The 22,811-nt window shown below is 33.9% G+C and overlaps 1 protein-coding gene across 4 annotated transcripts; it reads right to left on the bottom strand.

Annotated features, from left to right (window-relative positions):
- LOC109830475 (probable Ufm1-specific protease) lies at nt 4,918-21,064 on the bottom strand. 4 transcript variants are annotated; one of them, XM_020397739.1, is made up of 14 exons: nt 20,814-20,902; nt 20,462-20,696; nt 17,612-17,956; nt 15,079-15,344; nt 14,647-14,734; nt 14,374-14,546; nt 11,018-11,108; nt 10,770-10,886; nt 10,610-10,654; nt 10,437-10,513; nt 9,987-10,075; nt 9,750-9,861; nt 5,714-5,816; nt 4,918-5,566 (listed from the first exon to the last, which is right to left on the bottom strand). In XM_020397739.1, exons 3-14 carry the CDS (start codon nt 17,808-17,810, stop codon nt 5,337-5,339), a joined length of 1,590 nt encoding a protein of 529 aa, XP_020253328.1. In that variant the 5' UTR covers nt 17,811-17,956; nt 20,462-20,696; nt 20,814-20,902; the 3' UTR covers nt 4,918-5,336. The 4 variants fall into 4 exon arrangements, with proteins under 4 accessions (XP_020253328.1, XP_020253329.1, XP_020253327.1 ...); XM_020397740.1 differs by having other exon boundaries at nt 20,548-20,696; XM_020397738.1 differs by lacking the exon at nt 20,462-20,696 and having other exon boundaries at nt 14,647-14,727; nt 15,111-15,344; nt 20,814-21,064.

Raw genomic sequence — 22,811 nt, 5'->3', positions numbered from 1 at the left:
TTAAATGGAGATTTAGATGATGAAATTTATATGGATCAACCTGAGGGATTTATTGCTTCTGGACAAGAGAAGAAAGTATGCAAACTTATTAGATCACTATATGGTCTCAAACAAGCTCCAAAACAATGGCACATGAAATTTGATGAGATCATACTATCCTATGGATTTGTAATTAATCAAGCAGATGAGTGTGTATATCATAAAACAGATAATAACAACAAAATTGTGATTTTATGCTTATATGTTGATGATATTCTTATTTTTGGTTCTGACATACAAAGCATAAATGAAATCAAACATTTTTTATCACAAAATTTTGACATTAAAGATTTAGGTCAAGCTGATTTAATTCTTAACACTAAAATCTTAAAAAATGAGAATGGATATGTGTTGTCACAATCACACTACATAGAGAAAATACTCAAGAACTTTTATGATCTAAATTATCAACCTGTTTCTACTCCATATGATCCTAATGTACATCTAAAAAAAATACAGGTTATCCTCAATTACAAAGAAAATATGCACAAATAATTGGATCATTAGAATTCTTGACAAACTACATCAGACCTGACATTGCTTATGCAGTAAATAGACTTAGTAGATATACAACAAATCCTGATAAGAGTCATTGGGATGCTCTAGAAAGAATTTAGAGGTATCTAAAAGGAACTATGAACTATGATTTATATTATAAAGGTTATCCATCTGTATTAGAAGGATACTCAGATGCAAATTGGATTAGTGACTCAGTAGATGTAAAACCCACCACTGGTTTTATGTTCCTTTTAGGAGGAGGAGCTGTGTCCTGAAAATCTACTAAACAAACTGTAATGGCTAGAAGTACAATGGAATCAGAAATGATAGCGCTTGATACTACTACTATAGAAGCTGAATGGTTGAAAGATTTACTTACTGAAATTCCATTAATACAAAAACCATTACCAGTTATTTCTATTCATTGTGATTGCAGGTCAGCGATTGACAAATGTCATCAAGAGAATGCAAATGTGAAGATGAATCGACACTTGAAAGTGCGACATAAATCCTTGAGATATAAGATGAAAAATCATGTAATAGCCTTAGAATTTGTAAGACCAGAGAAAAATCTTGCAGATCACTTAACTAAAGGTTTATCTAGGGCAGTAGTCCTAGAATCATCGAGAGGGATGGGGTTAAGCCCATACGAAAAATCACTGCAGTGGCAACCCAACCTCGTAGAGGTTCAATGGGTAGAAACAAACTGAATGAGTGATTAATTGTGAGGAGCACTGAATTTATTTGCTCTCATCCCTAGGATGATCAGTGCTCATAAAAAGCAAGTGAAAGGTTGAGTCTAACTCTTAATGAATCCAAGACCCATGAGGCAGGATGCTTACTTGCTCGCATCCTTATTAGGATTCACCTATTTGTGTGTAGTTGTGAGGCCGCGACTATGGGATTAGGGCTGCTCCCTAGTAACACACATGAAAGATACATGTGCAAGGCCGACAATTGCGCAACCCGTTTAGAATTCTTCAAAACTGTACTATGTGTGTTTTCTGTAGAAATTCGATAAATGAGACTAGTTCAATGCGTAGTCCACCAAGCTCTCACGGATCTATACAACTGTCACTAAGTGAAGGTTCAAACCGAAAGGTACCTCCACCTATTACATAGTATAAGGGAACCAACAATTATTTATTTGTTTTAAAGTTCTTCTTTTATTGCTATTTCTGAATTATTTTAAGTTTTAAGTTATATGTGGGATTATTAGAGTTGTAACTTAAAACTTGAGTTTGGAGTGAGAAATTTTAGTCCCACATTGGATAGGAGATGAGAAGGAAGGGTGTTTATAAGTCTTTCCCTTCTCTCCTATGCCTAGAAGCAAATAAAGGTTATGCTCCACACCACACACACGCGCGCCGACCGTGCCGTGCTCGGGGTCGGGTCGGGTGGCGCGCGCTCACGACCTGCGGACACGAATGCAGTTCCGGATTGACCCACGACCTGCGGACACGAATGCAGTTCCGAATTGAGGGTTCCTTAACCTGCTACATTTTGGACTTTTCTTTTTGCAATTAAAAACCATGATTTAACATTTATAACAATTAAAACGTGATTAATTTAAATGACAGGAAAACGGCTAGCTTTAATTGGCGAAATTTGTGGATTTTAAATGTGAATAATTAAAACGTTCTAGTTACTCTGTTGCGAGAATTATGGACGGAAACAGCTAGAATAATAATGGATTTATATTCAATAGGGTGTGCATGGCGGATCTGAAAGGCGTAAAAAGTGGATCTAAATGATGAATTTAAACTCTATAAAAGGACATAAACCCTCAAGGATTTCAGTACAGTGAAAAACATAACAACTCTCTTCTTCTCTGCTCTATTCCTTTCGTTTTCTTGCTGTTACGTTTTATTGGTTCCCTGAAAGTCGAGAAGAATTCACAAAGCCTTGTAAAGACTTTTGTCCGAAGTCCTCCGTACAACGCAACAAAGATTCTTGACCGCAAAGATTTTAAGAAATCTCATCACTCTTCAGTTCGCTGCTGAATCCACCGTGGTCACCGTCATTTCCTTCTGATTTTCTCGGCTGAGGTCGGCTATTGTTATAATGGGCACGGTTGCTCCCCCAAAACCAATTAGTTTTAGCACATTGTCCAATTGTTTTGGGCCTACGGTTATGTCTTAACAGTATCAAATCAAGGACCAAGGTTTGCTTCATCAGAGGTCAATTATTCAACCATTAATCTAGGAGCATATAATACAGGGTTTAATAGCCTTATAGTGGGTAAAAGGAGATCAAAACACAAACCTTAATACTAATTATATTAGGGTCCATAATTAATTCTGGTTATAGTGTATTCTCAAAAAAAAAAATTCTGGTTATAGTGGTGAGGGAAAACAGGAAGGAATTTGTTTGTTTACTGCCGCGGAGAAGCCAGGGAGGCGGTCCCAATTGTTTTTTTCCTTTCTATTTTTTTGCATTTAAGTTTTTTGTACAAAAAAAAATTATAGTTTTTAAATTTGAGGGTATTAAAAATTATAGTTTTTAAATCTTTTTGTTTGTACAAATATTTTTTTTTTTGTTTGTACAAAAAAAATAATTTTTTGGTTTGCACAAAAAAATACAGTATTTTGTTTGCACAAATGTCTAGATTTAGGAGGGTTGATATGCAAATATGTATGATTTGATAGACATATTCAACTGCTGAAAACACATTGCTATTTTATTTTTAAAAGATAAAGAGTTATTAACTCAAAATAATACTCAATCCAAATATGGCCTAAGTGTGTTTGTTTTAAAAAAATGAAAGCTATATGCGAACTCCTTGAGGTCGTCAGTTTTATTTTATTTTATTTTATTATTTGTTTTGGTTGAAACTTTCGTGTTCTTGTGTTTGTTTCACAATGCAACTATAGAAAAGTCTTTTCCTATAAATACGGAAAGCCAGAAGTTTTTCGTTGAAAACAATTCCGCTTGAAATTAAGATTGAAAAGATGGGAAAGGTGAGATTAATTAATTAAGTATTGGGGGATTGAGAGTGGATTGCTAGAAATGGTTATAGTCAATTTTTTCTTTCCTATTTATGGCTGAAAAAAACGACATATTTCAATTCTACTCCAATTCTACCCTCTACTTTATGCCAAAACAAATATAAAACAGCATTTCGACGAAATGCATGCAAACCTATGGACAACATATATTTGCACCGGATTCATTTTCCTTTGTTTTTAGGAGATGAAACAAACATGCCTTAAGTGGAATGGGCTTGGACCTTTTCTCAAAGTAGAGTTATTAAATAATATATGATAACTTTTACCCATCACATTCTTAAATCAATACACTATCTTAAACTAATCCGGGCTTTTCCTAATGTTAGAACTAATTAATCAACTAACTAATTAATTATTTTTTTAGAGAAATTAACTCATTATGTAATTACAATAATATTCTAACTCATCTCTATGAGATAATAGCCTTAAAAAATGCATTTGGGTCATCATACGTGATAAAGATATTGTTATTTAGATTAATTAGCTATAATTTTATATTTATCACCATTCAATTTGTTTACTAACACTTATCAGTGGGCTACACATTTTATTATTTTTAAGTATAATTATCTACTACTTTTTTCTAAATTTTAATATTCATCCTACCTCATGTTATGTACTTTTTTATACTATTTCATCCAAACATGCTAATTGCTCTCTAGCATCGGTTATATTTTCCTTCTTATACTCTTTTGTCATACATATACTTCTTTAACCGAACGTTTGCAATTCTGTGGAATAATTTATTGAGACAATTTTGTCCATACGTTTCTTTTTAAAATGTGTTGTGCCACTTATTAATCACATGTTGATTGACATAATACAAGTTTAATGGAAAAACCTAACACACTGTGGATAGGATATTAAAGCAAAATGTGTCTGAAGTTTTGGATCAAAGTGTTTGCAAAATACATCAAGGATACCAAAGTCAAAATAAGCCACCAAATAACTATAATGGATTTTTTCTATCATAGTCCCTGAAATCAATCCTATCTTGAAATTAATCCTTTAAATCATCAGAACTTCCACCGGGCACGTGCAAAGCACATGCTTCCTTACTAGTATTAAAAAGGACCCCCTATCTAGATATTAATTACCGCTGTGGTACATATAGTTTTTGTTGAACAAAATAATTTAAATCACTTATAACTAAACATCCCCAAACGAGCCATAGGAACAGTTACAAAAAAATTCTGAATTCTTCAACACTCCCCCCTCAAATGAACATCGTGTATATCTGAATTATATGAAAAATACACTAAAGACTACATTTACAAGTACATAAAGATATGCCAACAATACATATGCAAGACACGTCTATCAATTCAGTGAAAGCATAAGTCAGACAGAACTGAAAACACAAGAAACCATCTGCAAAAACAAGAACCTTCCATCATTTCTCTTTATCCATGTCCAAATTTATTTTATTAGCTTTTCATATGTAGCCATCAACGCATAATAATACATACACTTCAATTTAGTAGCACATATGAAGGGCAACGAAAGCTCCAAAACCTGAGAAAAGTTCTAAAAGGGATTTCTCATTATCGCTCAACCTTAGTTCCTCGCATCAGCACCTTAATAATGCAATCGTAAGCAGAGGAATCCTCTCCATGTCCAAAAACCTTAGTTGACATAGACATTTGCGTTCCTCCGGATTATATGCATCACCATCATGGCGGGGAATGAAATGGACATGAACAATGAAGCCAACCAGTTCAAGCAGTTCTATCTTCTGCGTACATTTTCTTTCCACTAAACTTCTGTTTGACTCTACTTTTGGAATAATCATTAAACCATGTTGGGCCTTTGTGGAAGGAGAAGATTGTAGAACTTGTCCTTCAAGAAGAAGTTCCGACCTTTGCTATCAACAGCCTTCTTCCACCCGCACCATCCCCCATTGACAATCTTTTTAAGGTCATCACCACCCGTGTAGTGGGGATCAAGGATAAGAAAAGCACAGTCCCCACTTGTCTCATTGTAGTCAACTCCCAACAGGGTATAAGCTAGGACACCGCCACCTTCATAATAGAGTGGTCAAATAACTAAAATAAAGTGTACCTTATACGACAACAATAACATAAACTTTATCCCAAAGTTTTAGGGTAGGCTATAAGAATCACATTATTTCATTCAACACTGTCACACGTAGTATAAAAAATACCTACCAATCATTATTGGTGTCCCTTGTGTCGCAAAATGCATGGCAAGCTCTCGGCATTTTTCTGGAAGCTCTGACCCAGATCTCACATTCATGATCTTGCAGCTAACCTGTTAGAGAGAGAATTGGTTGGCCATCAAAGTTTAGCAATAACCTAGTCATTGATTTACAAAGTTACCCATCTAAATGAGGCTCGACTGACCTCTACTCAATTCTACAAATACAAACCAAGGTTATTATTGAATAGATTGTTCGGAGACTTAACTCATAAAAAATTTATGGAAAATTTCGAACTTGTTATCTTATAGCAAGTATAGAAGGAATCGTGGGTATGCATATTACTTGAACAAGTTAAAAATTCAAAATTTGAAACTTAACAATACATGTCATGATGAACCTATGTAGTCATCCTTTTCCCCTTATCATCTCTGTCTACACATGGCCACTGGGTTCCGCTTATCATGTCTGAACCAGTTCATACAGGTTTAAGACCAGATCTCCGGATTTATTTCTACTCGAATTAGCTTATATATTGGTCTAGCGGGACACCATAACAGGAAATGGAAGAGCAGTAGGCACATCCCCATCTCTAGCCCCCATAAGTCAGTCCACGTAAGCATAAATCAGTTGCATGATCCCAAAGTATAATATCAGGGAATAACTTTATTTTAGATGTTCAATATAAAGTAGACACATTCAGAAGCTAAAATCTATAGTCACCAATTTCTCCTACACTCAAACATACCGTTTTTTTAAAAAAAAATTGTTTCCTTGTCAAATTGTATGCATCACTAATTGGCTGACATTTAAGAGTTTATGCACTAATCATTAGAAAGAAACATGTCAAATAACGGTCATAAAAAGATAAACCATCTACTTTTTTCAGCATTCAATAACTTTTCCTACTGTACTGATTGTATCCCTTGCTAATCTATACTAGTACCAGAAGCATGTACTACAAGATGCCAAAAAGATTTCATCTATCAAATATTAAACTTGTCCTGCATAGAATTTCAATTACTTTTTGTAATATATTATATTAACCTTTCAGCAGTTCGGAGGACTTCCTCAATTATTCCCAATTCTGCACCCATTCCCTTGGGTTAGGTTTTCTGCAACTGGTTTATCATTTGTGACCTGCATGTTGTTTTGATTACTTCACTCCTAAAAATATCTTAAAATATTGTTCTTTGGGAATTTCCGGAGAACTCCTTCCCCGATTATTCCTGTTACTTCTGCGTCCATTCCCTTGGGTTAATTTTTCTGCTATCGGTTCATCCACATCAGCCAATATGAGAATTTACATTCTTAACCGTTTCCTTTCTTATCCATTTAACATCAACCTAATCTGTCCTTAGCTCTGAAGCACGGATTCGTCCCCGGAGGCCACGAATCCGTGTCCGACTCGAATCGGACACGGATCCATCACGACACGTGCACGACACGTGTCGGACACGGTCAATTCGTGTCCGACACGGGTCAACGGTCAAATTAGGCTCGGACACGGCTCAGATTCATCGAAGGCCGGGTTGCAGGTTGCGGGTTTGGTTGTTACAATCCAACCCGAACCGTTCGATTAAGAAAACTCATCCCTATTTCTCAAATCTCTCGTTCGATTTGATCCTCAGCTGACTAAAACGAAAGGGAAAAAAACCCTAACCCTAACCCTAATCCTCTCTCTCAATCTCTCAGCTCACTCCCGTTCGATTCGATCACCTCCGCTGTTCCGACCCGATCCCGAAATATCGGCCAAAATTCAGAAATATCGGTTTCACATTGACATGTTGAAATCATATGATTTGCAATATCTTTCACCTTCTATTTATGTAAAGTTTCACATTGTTTCCCATCCACTACCCATATGGGTGCTTGTTGTAGGTTTTAATTACTTGTTATTGCATGTGTTTTCTTTATAATGGAAGGCTATAAGAACACATGAATTTATTTGTATTAGGTGCACATATACTTCGGTTTTACTAGTTTCTTGTTTGGAGAAATGACAGATATATAATAAAAATCCTGCAATTGTTAGTCGATGCAGTTAAGTAGTTTAGAATAGCAATTACGAGTTTAATTTTCAATTTCAGTAGAATTTTCTTTTTGTTCCTACTAGTATAATGCACGCGCTTTGTATGTGAACATTTTTTTTTGTAATCTTTTTCTTTGAGTGTAAAATTATGAAGTGACTTTTATAATAACATAAATTCTTAAATTGAACAATTAATAAATCTTTACATTAATAAATAAAGTTGTGTATAAAGAATTGTATTAGTAATTTTTATATTCTGGATAATTATTATACTTTAATAAGAATTGTCTAAACATATGCAGTTAAGCTGTTCTAGTGTCTATTTGGTTTTCTATGCAAAAGCAAAAACTTGGTGGTTGCTTGTGAAAATGAAGACCTTCTCATATGTATTTTTTCATATGTTTAGATAATATAATTATTAAGTATGTGAAGATTCCATTTATGATATTATATCAACCTATCCGATATGACAATCCGATATTTTTTTCATGTCCCCCGATATATCCCCGATTTCCGCTATCCGACATGAATTTTGGCCGAGCGACATGAACCCGACATCCGATATTTAAAACCTTGACCACCACCACTGTCATCATTATCTCCTCCGATTTTTGAGTTTGAGCAGCAACCCAACGTCATATTATTATCATAAATCTGATGAAGAAAGTTACTCATTTATACTAAATCCAGATTTTCGTATTACGTTGTCATTTATCATAAATCTGATGATGAAGGCAATGAAGAAGTCATCGGACTAGCTTCCACTTCATCTTGAGGTACTTTTTGTTTACAAACTTGTTATTTTGTGATAGATTCATATTTTTGATTGTTTTGAATTTTATAATTTTTTTTGGATATCCCCGTATCCTATTTTTTTGGATTTCGTCGTATCCGTGTCTGTGTCGTATCTGTATCCGTGCATCATAGGTCCTTAGTTTTACAAATTATTCATACCCACACCTTACCTAAATTAATCATAGTAAGCCAATCTTCATTCTAATTACTCCAACTTAGCATATGATCTAAATTATTATCCAGATTCACTTGTTGTCTCATCTATAATATACATGCAACATGCTCTTACTGAAAAATATAAACACCAATCATCAATATGTATGGAATTCCAAAATGAATTAAAATCTCTTTTGAGAATTGATATATTATCATTATCACAAAGAAAAAAGTTCCATACACATCAATTGTTATAATCAATATTAATACTTTCATAAATGACCAATAGTTTTGGGTGCAGTAACATCACCTTTTTGGTTTTCAATCTCTTACAGGTATCATAGGCGAAATGAGAAATATATAACTTAAGAAAAAAATGTATATAATAACCTCATATTAAAGTCATTTATTTCCTTACTTCTAAATAAAGAATAAATAAAGCAAAAAAGGTTGCTAAGGTGTCATCTTAGATTCAATCTAAGGTAGCACCTTCAAAACCACGTTATATGCAATCAATTTACTTGATCCACTCCATTCATTTTGATCTATATGTATACAAACAAAAAACTAGACATATGGGTTATAGTTACTCATGCGCCAAGTGATTGTAAAATTAATGGTTTTACGATAATACAACTAAAGAAACAACGAAAAATATGTGTTAGAAGTATTGAAATATCATTATTTTTATTTTATAGATGTTTGAAACATTTAGATCATGATGAATGGAGCGGATCGTCCGTTGGAGTAGTCTAATCCATGCATTAAGAGGTGCCACCTTAGATTCTTAGATTGAATCTAAGGTGACACCTTTGGAACCTTTTCCCTATAAATTATCAATAATTTCCTTTTTTAATCTCTAATAAGTTTTGTTTATTTTGTCTTTCAACTGTATTAAGATTGATTTTCATTTTTTTTCTTTATTCCTTGTATTGATTTATTTTGTGTTCATTGAATAGCTTTTTTATTTTTATTTGACCATATACTTAAAGGTACCTAAAGATGCCAAAAAAAATTATTTTCATTGCCAACTTGCATTGTAAACTAAAACAAGGAGTCTTACACCAAGAAGTTTATCCAAGACAAAGCTCAATTCAATTGCTCCAATCCATTCACGCGATCCAACAAATGCAGGCTCCTTGTCACCGATCTCAACAAGAGCCTGCTGAATTTCCCTGGAAAGAGAAATGAAAATACCTAAAAGTTACAAATATGTGATCAAGAAAACCAAACAACGTATACTTAAAAGTTTTAGCAAAGTGAAATTGTAATACTGAATTGCATTCTGAATCACACATACCTGTGTGAAGGAACTCCAATGGAAGTATAGTATTGAAGCCTAAACCAAGATATGATAGTTTGTAATGAGCGGTAGGCACATCCCCATCCCTAGAAATTATTACAAAAAACCAGGTAGCAGATGAGTAAGAACACATAAAAGTAGTAGAGATTCCCGCAAGTCTACCCAATATACTGCATAGTCACAAAAGAAGCTTAGGTGCAAAAAGATACTAATATCCATTTTTTTCATCTAAACCATAGCGCTATTAGACAAGGTTAAGGAAGAAAGTGCATCGTCAGAAAACGTATCTAAAATTGGCAATGCATATATAGAAAATGAACCCACCAAGTGCCACATAGATGATTCATCTTTCCAACTGATCTTTGTGTCAAAAATATATTTCACAGAAGTAATTAACACTATATTAATATAGTGCATTCAACATAAATCAGAGAATAGACTACTTACACTGTCATCAAAACCATCAAGAAGGTAATGGTAGTATTCATAAGAACCATCAATCAGTGACAGGTTGCCTCCAGAAACTGTAAATAGTACATTGAGTTAGTATGGTTTCTCCTTTCTCAGCTAATTAGATATGCTAGTAGAAACAAGAGAACTGTAGGTCTCACGCGACTTACCACCACTACTTGGAATTTCAGTGTGAACATCTATAAGCAATTTAGCTGTAGGAATTATCCAATAAATAAGTCAATTTTGAGTGAACACAGATGAGGAAATGCAGAAGAAAAATCAATATGTAATTATATGTGAAGCTGGTAGTCACTGGTAGAAGATTACATTTTAGCTTGGTCTCTGTGATGTCCTTAACCCCAAAAGCAAGTGAATTTGCAACACGCAAAAGAGGACGATCCAGAGGCAAACCCAGCCTTTCATGTAATGTTTTCCTAATCTCAGCTGCACAGATGATATAACACCATTACCATATCTTTTTTCTTCTTTTTTTACCGAATCTTGAATGCCATGCTTTTAGTAATATCCAGGTGTATTATATAATCATAGCTGTATTCACTATGATTATTACTTACCTTGTGCCACCTCAGCTTCCCCATATTTCAGGTCATATATAGCTGTTACTGGATGCAAAAGCCCAGGGGGGAGAAAATGATATGGACAGAGCTGAAAACATAAAAGTACTATCAATAAATAACATGAGATAGCAATACATTTATGATGTAAACAAACCTAAAACTAAATAACATGCAGACTCGTCAGCAAAAAATTGTGAAATACAATGATGGCAACAAGCCAACAAGAACAGATATGAAAAGTGGAAAAAGGCAAGTCTAGTACATGTAAACAATATAGCTCTAGACCTCGTTGAGGAAGCATAAGACCATAAAAATTGAAAGTATACTGGTATACTGCATAAATTGAGATTTAACAAGTCTGTATGCTAAAGACTGTTATCCAAATTAGGTATGATTGGCCAAAATCTTGTCAAAATATTAACACACGAGGTCAAAATGATAAGGGTCTCCATTTTCTCTCCGATATGATCTACGCATTAGAAGATATAAACTTATATGCATTCACCACCATCAGCTGAAAAACGTCAAACAAGAGTTGAAATCTAGGATTAATTGCAGATAGGCCCCTTGTATTATCACCAACTTTGACTTACCACCCTTATAGTTCTATTGTTGCAGAGAGACCCTGAGTAAAAAAAACGTTGACCCTTCTCATGGGGTCTATCTGCAACAATAGGTTTTCACTCAAGGGGTAGATCTGCAACAATAAAACTCAGAGGACAACAGAACTATAAGCGTAGTAAGTTGACTAAATTAAATTTGGTGATAGTAATCCGCAACTGACCCTAAACTCTATGGAGGACAGATGTTTCACTAATAAAGTTATTATTGCATCGTGTATTAGGATTCCAATAGTTGGTGGATTTGGGTAATCATATTGACATAAACCTGAAACTTAATGTATCCAGAAGTATCAGGGGCAAAACTATTAAAGATGGGACTGTGCATATCAAATTGATTTGTAGATTCATTATAAATAACTTGCTTTCACGAAAAAGATAGCACTGTTTGAAGAGCTATTATTTTACACTACTCAGATATACCAGTTCTACTCACATGGACATTTAATGCTACAAATTCTAAGTGTAGATAAATGACTAACATGAAGACGAAAGTACACGTACTGACATGTTCTGCTGTATGCATCTTAGTTTTCTAGTAGTTCTGCATCACAATTCCATATACTGTTATCTCATTTATGAATTGCTATCCATCATCATAAATTAGAGTTTAAAGAATAAACAAACTACTTGTCTGTACCACGTATTAGATTATCAGTTCAGAGGAATTAGGAAATGTTCAATTCTTCATTTTTTTTATTCCAAAAAAATATCCTGCAACTATGTATAAACCAGCATATTATGTCAGACACAGATACCACTTGGAAGATGCAGGAAACAGAAGTTTATTCAACAAGAAAATAACACCTCAGGCATTAGCATTTTTCAATCAAGAACACTACACATACTAAAAGTTAAGGCCGTATTTGGATTGGGTATTGTATTGAGTTAATAAGCCTTAATCCTTTATTCCTTTAAAATTTAAGGCCGTATTTTCTTTTAACTCTTAACAGGAGGTAGAGCATTACATTATGTGTTATCATTATTTTCAACATTGCGTGGGACGTTATAGTGAACCACGAACTCGGGTTCAATCGTCCTGGAACACGGTACACTAGCGAATTGGGTGCGCATCCGGCGACCCTATTTAGAATTTAAATGAGTCAATATTTTGGGACAGAACAATCATTTTCAAGAAAATAAACAACAAAAAGCATACCATAATTGCAACTCGAGAATTCTTTTATCATTATTGATCCTTGAATTTGACTCTTGAATAAAATTGTACATTAAGGCACTCAGATTCCTACAATTAAAAACCAAACCTAGAGCATACAACATTCCCTAACGTACCATATATACCTAACCCTCTTTACCCAATTCCAAATAAGTGGCATACCATGCTCCCGTTACCATTCTGTGAACCCGAACAAATCGGGTTCCACGCAGCTATAGTCCAGAGATTTCAAATTAAACAATGGGAGGACGATGGGTGTTATTGTAGTCCATGGATTGTTTACCACACAGGATTAATTTAAAAAAAACCTATTACCCCTTAACTTTCCAAAAATTTCCAAGGAAATATATTTTATCACTCACCTGCTTCTTTCATCAAAGGATACCAATGAAAAAAAAATCTTACGCTCGGACAATGTTGAGAGTCAAGTTCCCTACTGTAAGGCAACTATAAGGCAAGCATCCTATGGCTATCACTTTTTTGCATCTCAATTTTATTGAATGCATTTGTTGAATGACGCGTACCCATTATCAATAACTCTATCATCTAACATTTAGACCCTAAATTTGGCCCAAACTATATGAATGTGTTTTCTTCAAACTCATGGAAGTTGAACATGTGAAAGAGACAAAGTTGGAAGCCCGTTGACAAAAAATTATAATTTGAACCCAAATAAGTGTTATTTGTCGATTGACAAAAACTTATCATCTGAAACCAAATAATTGTGCCAATTGACCAAACTCATACTTAGCTGGTAGGCACAAGTGCAATATGGACATTTGCAGTTATATCCTAGTCTTTATACCCCTTTATAATGAAAGTTCTCAAACAATGGTTTATAATGAAAGTTCTCAAACATGGCATTGGCATTAAGGGTGCTAATAACCAAGATTTTAATATCGGTTACCAAAAATATATCGAATGACCAAAATTCATATCATACCCCAATTATATTGAGGATAAGTAGTAAAAAATTAGAGTGTCATATCGGACGGTAAGCATTTATAATCTAATGTCCTAAAATGTAATCTAAGCACATTTAATGAAATATAAACATACTAATATACAAACAACACATGTTTAGGATCACTCACCAATTGTTTTTGTTTAGTGGATGCGGAATAGAATAGGATAACATTATTTTTGTATAGTGAATGTCAGTCATGTATGGAAAAAAGAGGGTTTCTCTGAACCCAAACTAGTTCATTTAGAGTGTAAGTTATAGAAAATCAGGCAATTTTTAGCCCGTGAAAAATCAGCTGTTTTATCAGATTTACACCGATATATCGGGAAAAATCGGCTAAAACAATTGCGACAATTTTTTGCAAAAATCATATTGGTCACGGCCCAAACCCGAATACCCGATATATCCACGATAAATAGAAATGGGTCAATTTTTAACACACTGTTAATAACAAGTCAAACCAAACGAATTACTAAAAAATTAACTCACTCTAGTCTTCCGGATTATCACATCCTAGGACTACAGTGAGTTAAACTAGTCTGGGGATAAAAAAGAGTCCCTAATCCAAACATGGACTAAGGGTTTAGAATACCTGATGCTCGCTCGAAAGCTTCTGCACAAAAACCTTTTCCATACTGACAATCTGGTCAGTTAATCCAGGCACAACCAGTCTGGAAATTGCAGCAGCGACGGGAAAATCTTTTGAAGCATAGCACAACACATCTAGCTTAAAATTAACTATGAAGAACCTTGCTGGATCTGATGCTGAAGTAAGGTAATTCATTATAAATGAAAATGACTTATTATTAAAAATAGCAGCCTTTGCTATGCTAGTTCATACAGAAAAATCAAAGTAAAATGATACCTGGTAAATATTGTGTTCTTGGTGCACCAGATTCTGAATTGCTTCTAGATTTATTGGATAGGACAGTTATTTGGATTGCATCTGCATTCTATGCAAGTAAACTATCAGTAATATAAAATTTCATCCGATAGATAATAGCATCACAGAGCTATAATAATAGAGATTATACCCATCCATAAAAACATTACAAAACAGTTCGAGATAAAAGAGGAAATTTTGGTATTACAGAAAGAGGGTAGTGATCTTATTCCTACATCTCCGGATCCAATATGACATAGAGAATGGCATATATACGACAGAGACATTATACAGACTCATGGTGAAAAACATTCAATTACAATTAAATTAGTACTTTTTGGAATTAAGACTTATCTGAACTGTTGAAGAAGGAAAGACAAGAATACTAGGATATAAGCAAGATATTTGACAAACCTCTTTGGAAGAAGAAGAGGAAATGAATTTACTTTTTGAACAGAAAACTGAGCATGCTAAATCCTTCTCATTCGACTCCGTAACATTGTTAAAAGCTTTTCGATCACAGGCAGAAGCACTAAAATCTAAGTCCGCGCCATGCAAAACAATGGAATGTGGTTCTTCCTTTGAATAAACATTTGTCCCTTCAACCAGATATGCAACATGAGTGTCTTTTAACTTAGTGGCAGCAGCAATAGTCGATAAAGAAAAGACTTCTTTGAAATCTGAGAAACATAAAGATGCAGTCATGAGTTTCAAAATTGCAAACAAGTAAGAAGTTTCATTAATCAAAAGGTCTGAAGCTCATACAGAAAAGGTAACAATTAAATAGTGAATAATTTTACTAACATCAAGAGTAACTCCCACTACCTTTCAAATGCAGGAGGAATGCAAACTTAATTCGTAACAAGAGAACTAATACAACTGAAAATAGCTTAATGATATAAGCTTTTGAGTTCAACTACCCTAAGTTTTTCTACAGGACTAGTTTACATACTTTCCAAATTTCCAAAAATACACATCATCTGAAATTTCAGATATATAATTAAAATAAGTTTTCCTTGCAGATAATAATATAAGTTTAAAAATCATTATAGGTGCAATAATTCAAGAAAAGACATCTATTTGGAAATATATAAACAAGATATTTCTCATTATCCATGTAACCACATTTTTGCTAAGATCTCATAAATCCTCAGATTTGTTCTTGAATAATCAACTAACTCAACTCACTTTTGTTTTTTTTTAAACCTAATCCTGTTGCATCCAACAATTGATAGTATTTCCTATCTGCTAAAAAATATCATCCTATTCAAGATTTATTGCATAAAACTGAAGTCAGATATCAAATAGAATTACATAATGAGTTGGTGATTAGGCTTGCATGAATATTTGTTGTTGCTATAGATACGACAACAATAAAATAAGTTAAAAGGATTTCCTGGATGAACACATGAAGAAAGGAAGGATCAATAATACAGCATGGTGGTAAAGAGCATAGGTGAATTAGGGCAGCATCTACATCATCTACTTTAACATCGACATTCTTCACATCAATCAAATAGTATTCAGGCCTTCCAGACGTTCTTTTAGAAGAGTGCCTTACTTTATACAAAGGGAGAATAGGCGTTATTTTAGATATAGCTTATTAGTTAGAGACTTTGACACATAAAAACTTTATAACTTCAGCCACAGTCTCGTTGCAGTCTTCTCTGCAACTTTACATTCTCATCCGTTAGACACAATTGGAACTTATGTGTGCCTTCAACTTGATCTCAATCAGATGTCATTAGCTTGTTAAGATGTGAAGAAACAATTGCCGGGGGTAATCTGGCTGGAAGGCTATAACTCGTTCTGTTGTTACATAAACAAATTGGTAGGGGTGATATGCATTGTGAAGAAAGCAGTGAAGTTGCAGGATGAGTGATGCTAGTAAGAACAAAATAATTGCTCTCGATTGCAGCTTAGTCGGAAGCAGCTGCAAGGAAGACAGGTGATCCACCATTATTCATTGTGGTGGCGAAGCACTAACTGTGGAATTGATATTAGATCAAGAAGCTTGGATGTGCAGAGTTGCCGCAGCACTTCTTCATTGGTGGAGTTTTCTTCTTCAACAGTGATGAAAAAAATGGAGGTAAAGTGATTACAACAGCAGTTAGATGATTAATGCAGTTTGCGATGGAAGTATGACTTAAGATAATAGTATGAATATGTAGACATGAGAAGAGATCACATAGAAAGATAAACTGATGAGCAGAAAGTATTCGTTTTAAGACCACTTCTAAAATATGGTCAACTAATATTGGAAATTGCATTCGCGAGAAGGTGAAGAGTTTAGTGGACAAAAAGACTAAGACAAAGAAAATCAAACATGTGCAAACCGGGTTTTTACGGATGGAGGCACCAACAGGAACTTGACAATTAAATATCTTATCCATGGAAGGAGAAAGAAACTATTTCAACGAATCTAATATGAGCTTCTTTAACAAGTTTTCAATAACAATGATATGATTCAATAATTTCCCTCTTATAGACAAGGGGAGTTCAACATAAGGGGAAAAACCTATGAGATTCTAATTATGAAAAGGAATACTAAACTATATTCGGAAGCTGTGAGAAACAACGTGGAGCCAAGATTATTTCTAACCAAGATTCCTAAGAAAGACCCCAAATAATATAGCATATTGTTCTCCAACATCAAAATCTTAATTATTAACAATCTTTCTAAAATGGAAAAAAGACACCGTACCGAATAAAAAATATAGTCACTATGATTGTACACAAAAAATTTCCTAGTTTAGTCTGTTGTGTTTGTCACCTCAACGATTAATGTGTTAGTTAATTTTATAAAATGTTATATACCTACAATACCTACAATACAATTATTTAGATTGTTAATATTTTGGTAGGGCTCAACGGAAGAATCTAATAAGTATTATTCATATATAATAGACATAAACAGCTTAAATTAACTAGACAAAATAAAAAATACCTGATGTTTTATCAACAGGAACATAGACAGGTAACTTAAATGCCATCTCGCATCTAAGAAGGCAACCTTTTTCCCACAGATATTCATCCGCAGTATCTTCATAAATAACACAACTGAAAGCTTCGATTTTCTTGGATTTTGCAATTTTAGAGGCAAATAGTATATCACCAGAATTGAAATCGAATGTCGCTCCAAGCATGTTGTAAGTTTCCTCCTTAGAAATATACTTCCTTAGTTGCCAAGAGAACTCTACTGCTTTACCAGCTTTCTCCTCCCATGCACCAGTACCAAGATACAATGCTCCTACTATATCAAATCCTCTTAGCAGTAATGTCCTAATATCATCTGGTTCAAGCAAAATGCAGACAAGTTAATCAACATAAAGTAATACAATATAAATTAAACAAAACAATCATTAACATAAGGATGATAGTTGCATTTGGGTTCATTAGAATGAAAAAGAAATTTCATATGGATTTGAGTAAGTAGATAAATAAAACTAGAAGTACATAAAATAAAATTTGTTAACTGTAGGCCTTTATCATTTACTTTTGTGGGGGTTTACATGATTCTATACACTGCTTAGGAAAATGTCGATGGTTCCTGTAACAAACCTTTCTACAACTACAGACAAGCAAAATATTTTTCATTAACTTCTACAATTAGTGTTAGGGTTTACTACATAACCTTCAAAAAAAATCTCTCCCACCCACCATCTTTTCCATTTTTGTTACACCTTTGAATCAATAAATTTGTGCACTAAATCTCTTTAGAAACCCAATACAAAACTGTCTGTTAAAAAATCAAATCCAAATATCATCATTTGTATTAAAATTTTTTTTACCATAACTACATTTTAGATCTGAAAGATTCTATAAAGGGGTATAAGAAGGGTATATCATTTAGCCTACATCCCTAAAAGAATAGGGGGAAGGTAAGGAGGAACGAGTTCCTATAAAATCCTTGAGCCTAAAGTTCAATAAAACAATGTGAGTTGAAGATTTCACAAAATTAAGTTAAGAAGTTAAGGATGCACAATCCAAATATAAAATTTTCCCTTCCAACTGAACGACAGTTTAGAGAAGTAAGAAAACTTCATAGAGAGAGCATGCTAAAGTTGTACATAGAAGAAAGAAAGTCAATTGAAGGAAAATGGAAATATTAATGCAAAAATATACACCATATTTCATTTAACATTGGCTTGGAGAGGGATATATAGAGTTAAAGCTCTTGTAAACTTAAGTCGATAAGAGTTCTTGTCCACCAACTTTATTATTCATTGATTTTGCTTTGAGACTCGTCTAGCATGGGATACACATCAAGACACATATCTAAAAGATAGCTTTGATGTGTAGTATGAATATCGAAGCAAAGTCGATGGATAAAAATTTTGATGGAACAAAGCTTCTATCCACTTAAGTTTACAAAAGCTTTATGCAGTATGTACTTATGTGTGTGTGCACTATGATATGTGTGTGCGCGCGCACGCACGCGGGGGAGGGGGGAATGAGAATAGGCTGACATCCCATTTAAGAAAATGGGCTGGCAAGAGATAGGGGCTTGTGAGCCTCCTGCTAATCACATCGGTGCTGAACAAGGGGCTCACAAGTCAATGGCTTGACAATGCATTTTTAAAATGCGCTGTCAGCCTATACCTAGTGCATACATACATATGCATGTACATGCACACATACATACATGCAAGCACGCACACGTATGTACATACATACATAATCAACTTAATGACAAAAGACGTCAATCTGTCATCACTCAATTATCTCCAAAAGATCATCACCACTTATCATCTCCACAAGATCCATCACAATTTAACACCTTCAAGGATGACTTATTGTTTTTTATTATCTTCTTCTTTACTCTCTACAAATTCCTTTACTCGACAACAGTCTTTCTCTTTCCATTTCAACGATGATGTTCAACGTTTCAAAGTCCAATTGTTAACTGACATAAGCAGAAAAAAAGCTTATGAGATAATCAAAATTTGAGAATTAACAGTCAAATGATTAAAGTAATCAAAATTTGAGAATTAACAGTCAAATGATTAAAGTTCACTAAAGACTAATAATCATATCTCCTTGTTTTTCTTTAAGTAATGCTTGGTTCTCTTTCAAGCCAAAACATTTGTGGATATGTAAGATTCTAAACTCACTTTCAGTTGACAATGCCCCCCTTTCCTTGTCCACTGATATTGATTTCATCTGCAATAAGCAAATCTGATCTTATGTCCAATATCTTCTCTCTTCATTATGTCGTTTCTAGTCGTAGCTTGTAATGACGAAAGTAATAGCATTTTGTCTTATTAGCCTAAGATTTATCTATCCTCGTGGAATATAACAATTAAACGCCAATGTCACCAACTTGCCTATTTGAATAGGAGTCCGTAAATGGTTGTCTTCTGTCGTGAGTAGAGAAAAAAACTGGGCATGATGATACATTTTTATGTTCTGATCGACTAAACATGCCATACATGATCTCTTTTGTTCAAAATGGAAGACTGATACTGAAACTTGCAGCCACAAACAGGATCTAAAATTCATTCTAAATGGTCTGAAAACTTAGGATATCATAACATACTATATATGTTGTAATATATGAATCATATCATAAGGTATACTTATCATAAGACACACTGAACTGATACCAATACATGTAAGATATGTATTGATTGTCCTGCATATTCATATTGAATACCGCATAACATAAATTATTGACAACTACCCAATCTTGAATTCCAAAGCCCAATTCATAACTAAAATTGAATACTCCCTCCCCTTCATGAATCACGATAATCATAAAACAAAAGTTCAGTTGCTAAATTCGAAGACAGCTTACTTATAACTCTGCTTTCATTAACATAGTTTCCCCTATTAGACACGTTTCTCCGGAAAAAATTGCATATCTTTGCAAATTTTGATCACCTTTTCTGCGTTTTCTTGAAATTCTGTAGAATACAGGTGCAAAATATGTTTCCTACATTGTCATTCCCTCAACCTACGCTCACTCCAAGAGAAGAAGTTATAAATTCTCCATCACCAAACCTTGTCCCTGTTCTCAAGATCCATTTCAACTGCACAAAAGGGGGCAATGAGCGGATTTTGACCGGATAGTAACCGTACTATCAAATTTCAGCTATTTTCCCAATTCAATTGCCAATTTCAAGGAATAGATTGAGAAAGAAGCAAACCTGCTTCCTTTTGGAGATCGGGATCGCCATTGTCGAGGAAGTGAAGGCATCGGAACGAGGAGATTACAGTGAGCGGAGGAAGGAAGAGAGGAGATCCGATCAGCCACTGGAGAACTGTAGACTCGTCCTTTGAGCGTGGCAGCAGTTTCCTTTTAGGGCACAAAACCCTAACGCAGCGCTCGGTCGCTTCCATTGATCGACCGAGAGAGGATGGAGACCGGAGATCAATCGATCTCTTGAGGTTTTGGTTTTTCAGGTTTTTTCGATGTTGGTCCTCTAAATCTTACTATTTTGAAATTAATCCCTCAAACCATTGTATCAGGGGTTTCAAATTAGTCTAACCTAGTCTAGGAGGAAGTACCAAATAATCTCAGGTGTTTTAAATGTGCCCAAATAGATGTCAATCATTAAATCATTAGGCATCGAGATTGTGTATAGATCTAATAGTTGACATTCATTAAGTGCACTTTTAGTGTTATGGACTTGATATCTTCTCCTAGTTTGGGTGTGAATTCTCTTGGTTGTAGAGAATGCCTACAATTGGTTTAAATAGACTAATACTATTGATTTATCTTAGTGAGTTCCGCAATTAAATTTTATATTATCACTATTTTATATATAAAAAGAAATTGGTGGAACTCCTAAATACACAAAAATTTAACATGTGTTATATCATAAATACACAAAAAATTAACAAGTGTCAATACCCATGTATCTCTCTATGAAAATTCTCATCAAATTAAAACTATCCGTAATTAGAAAATTCTAATAATCAAATATTTTGCAATTCTTGTCAGGTTATAACTATATATAATTAAAAAAATACTTAATTATATAGTAAAATATAAAAATTAAAGGGATTAACCTTATATAGAGAGAGCATCTCTACGTAAAAAACCCTCCTTAACTATTTTAATTTGAGAAAACTCCCTCAAGTTTGAGCATATTATAAATAACCCCTTCCATTTATGAAAATTTAAGATAACTTCCACAAACCTTTCTCACTTAATCCTCCTCAAATATGTGGAGTATCTCAAAAAAAACCTCTCAACTATTTAATTTGAGAACCCCCCTTTAAGTTTGAGCTTACTGTAGATAAACCATCTCAAGATTGAAAATTCGAGAAACCTCAATGAATCATTTTCAATTTACACCCTGCAAGCTAAAACTGTTAGTTCTAGCATATCACATGACAGTAGGTGATTGAGAAAAGAGCAAAATAGCCCTCAGTCATGAGAATTTACTTTGATATTTTAAGATAAGAGAAAGAGATGAGAAAGAGGAAAAAGCATTGTAAATGATCAATATCTTTTTTTATCCGTTTGGGGGGGGGGGGTTACTGCATGAGTTGATTTTTAAAAGGATTTTTCAGTAATTTTACACTTTGAAATGATGTCACTGGGAGTTTGATGATAAACTTATGAAAAATTGTGGGTTGGGGGAGGGGGTGTGAGAAACCCCATAGTTGAGGGGGTATTCTCTAATTTTCATAGTTGAGTGGGCTTATCTATAATATGCTCAAACATGAGGAATTTTCTCAAATAAAAATAGTTGAGGGGGTTTTTCTACAACATCCACAGTAGTTGAGGGGGTTTCTAAAATCAACTCTTAAATCATATTAGCAAACTTACACATGTGTCAATTTATATTTAAAGTTGATAGATTAGTTTTCATCTTAGGGAGTGTTTGGTTGCACAATTTTATAGAAAAGTTTTCTCAAAATGTTTGACAATGATAATTCTGTAATTAAAATTTTTCTGTAGATTTTCGTAAACCGTGTTTGGTTCAAAAAAATTTATAGAAATGTTTTCTGTAAATTACAAAAAATACCAAAATTTATAGAAACCAATTTACTCTCAAAATGAACGGAAATCACCCAGAAATCTGACACCACATTGACACTTTTCTATAAAATTGATATTTTTCTATAAATTTAGGGGGTGTTTGGTTCAATTTCTACAAATTATAGAAAATCTTGCTATTTTCTATAAAGTTATA

Source organism: Asparagus officinalis, chromosome 2 (genome assembly GCF_001876935.1).
Source record: "Asparagus officinalis chromosome 2, Aspof.V1, whole genome shotgun sequence".
Lineage (NCBI taxonomy): Eukaryota > Viridiplantae > Streptophyta > Magnoliopsida > Asparagales > Asparagaceae > Asparagus > Asparagus officinalis.
This window is presented reverse-complemented; position numbering and strand designations above follow the sequence as displayed.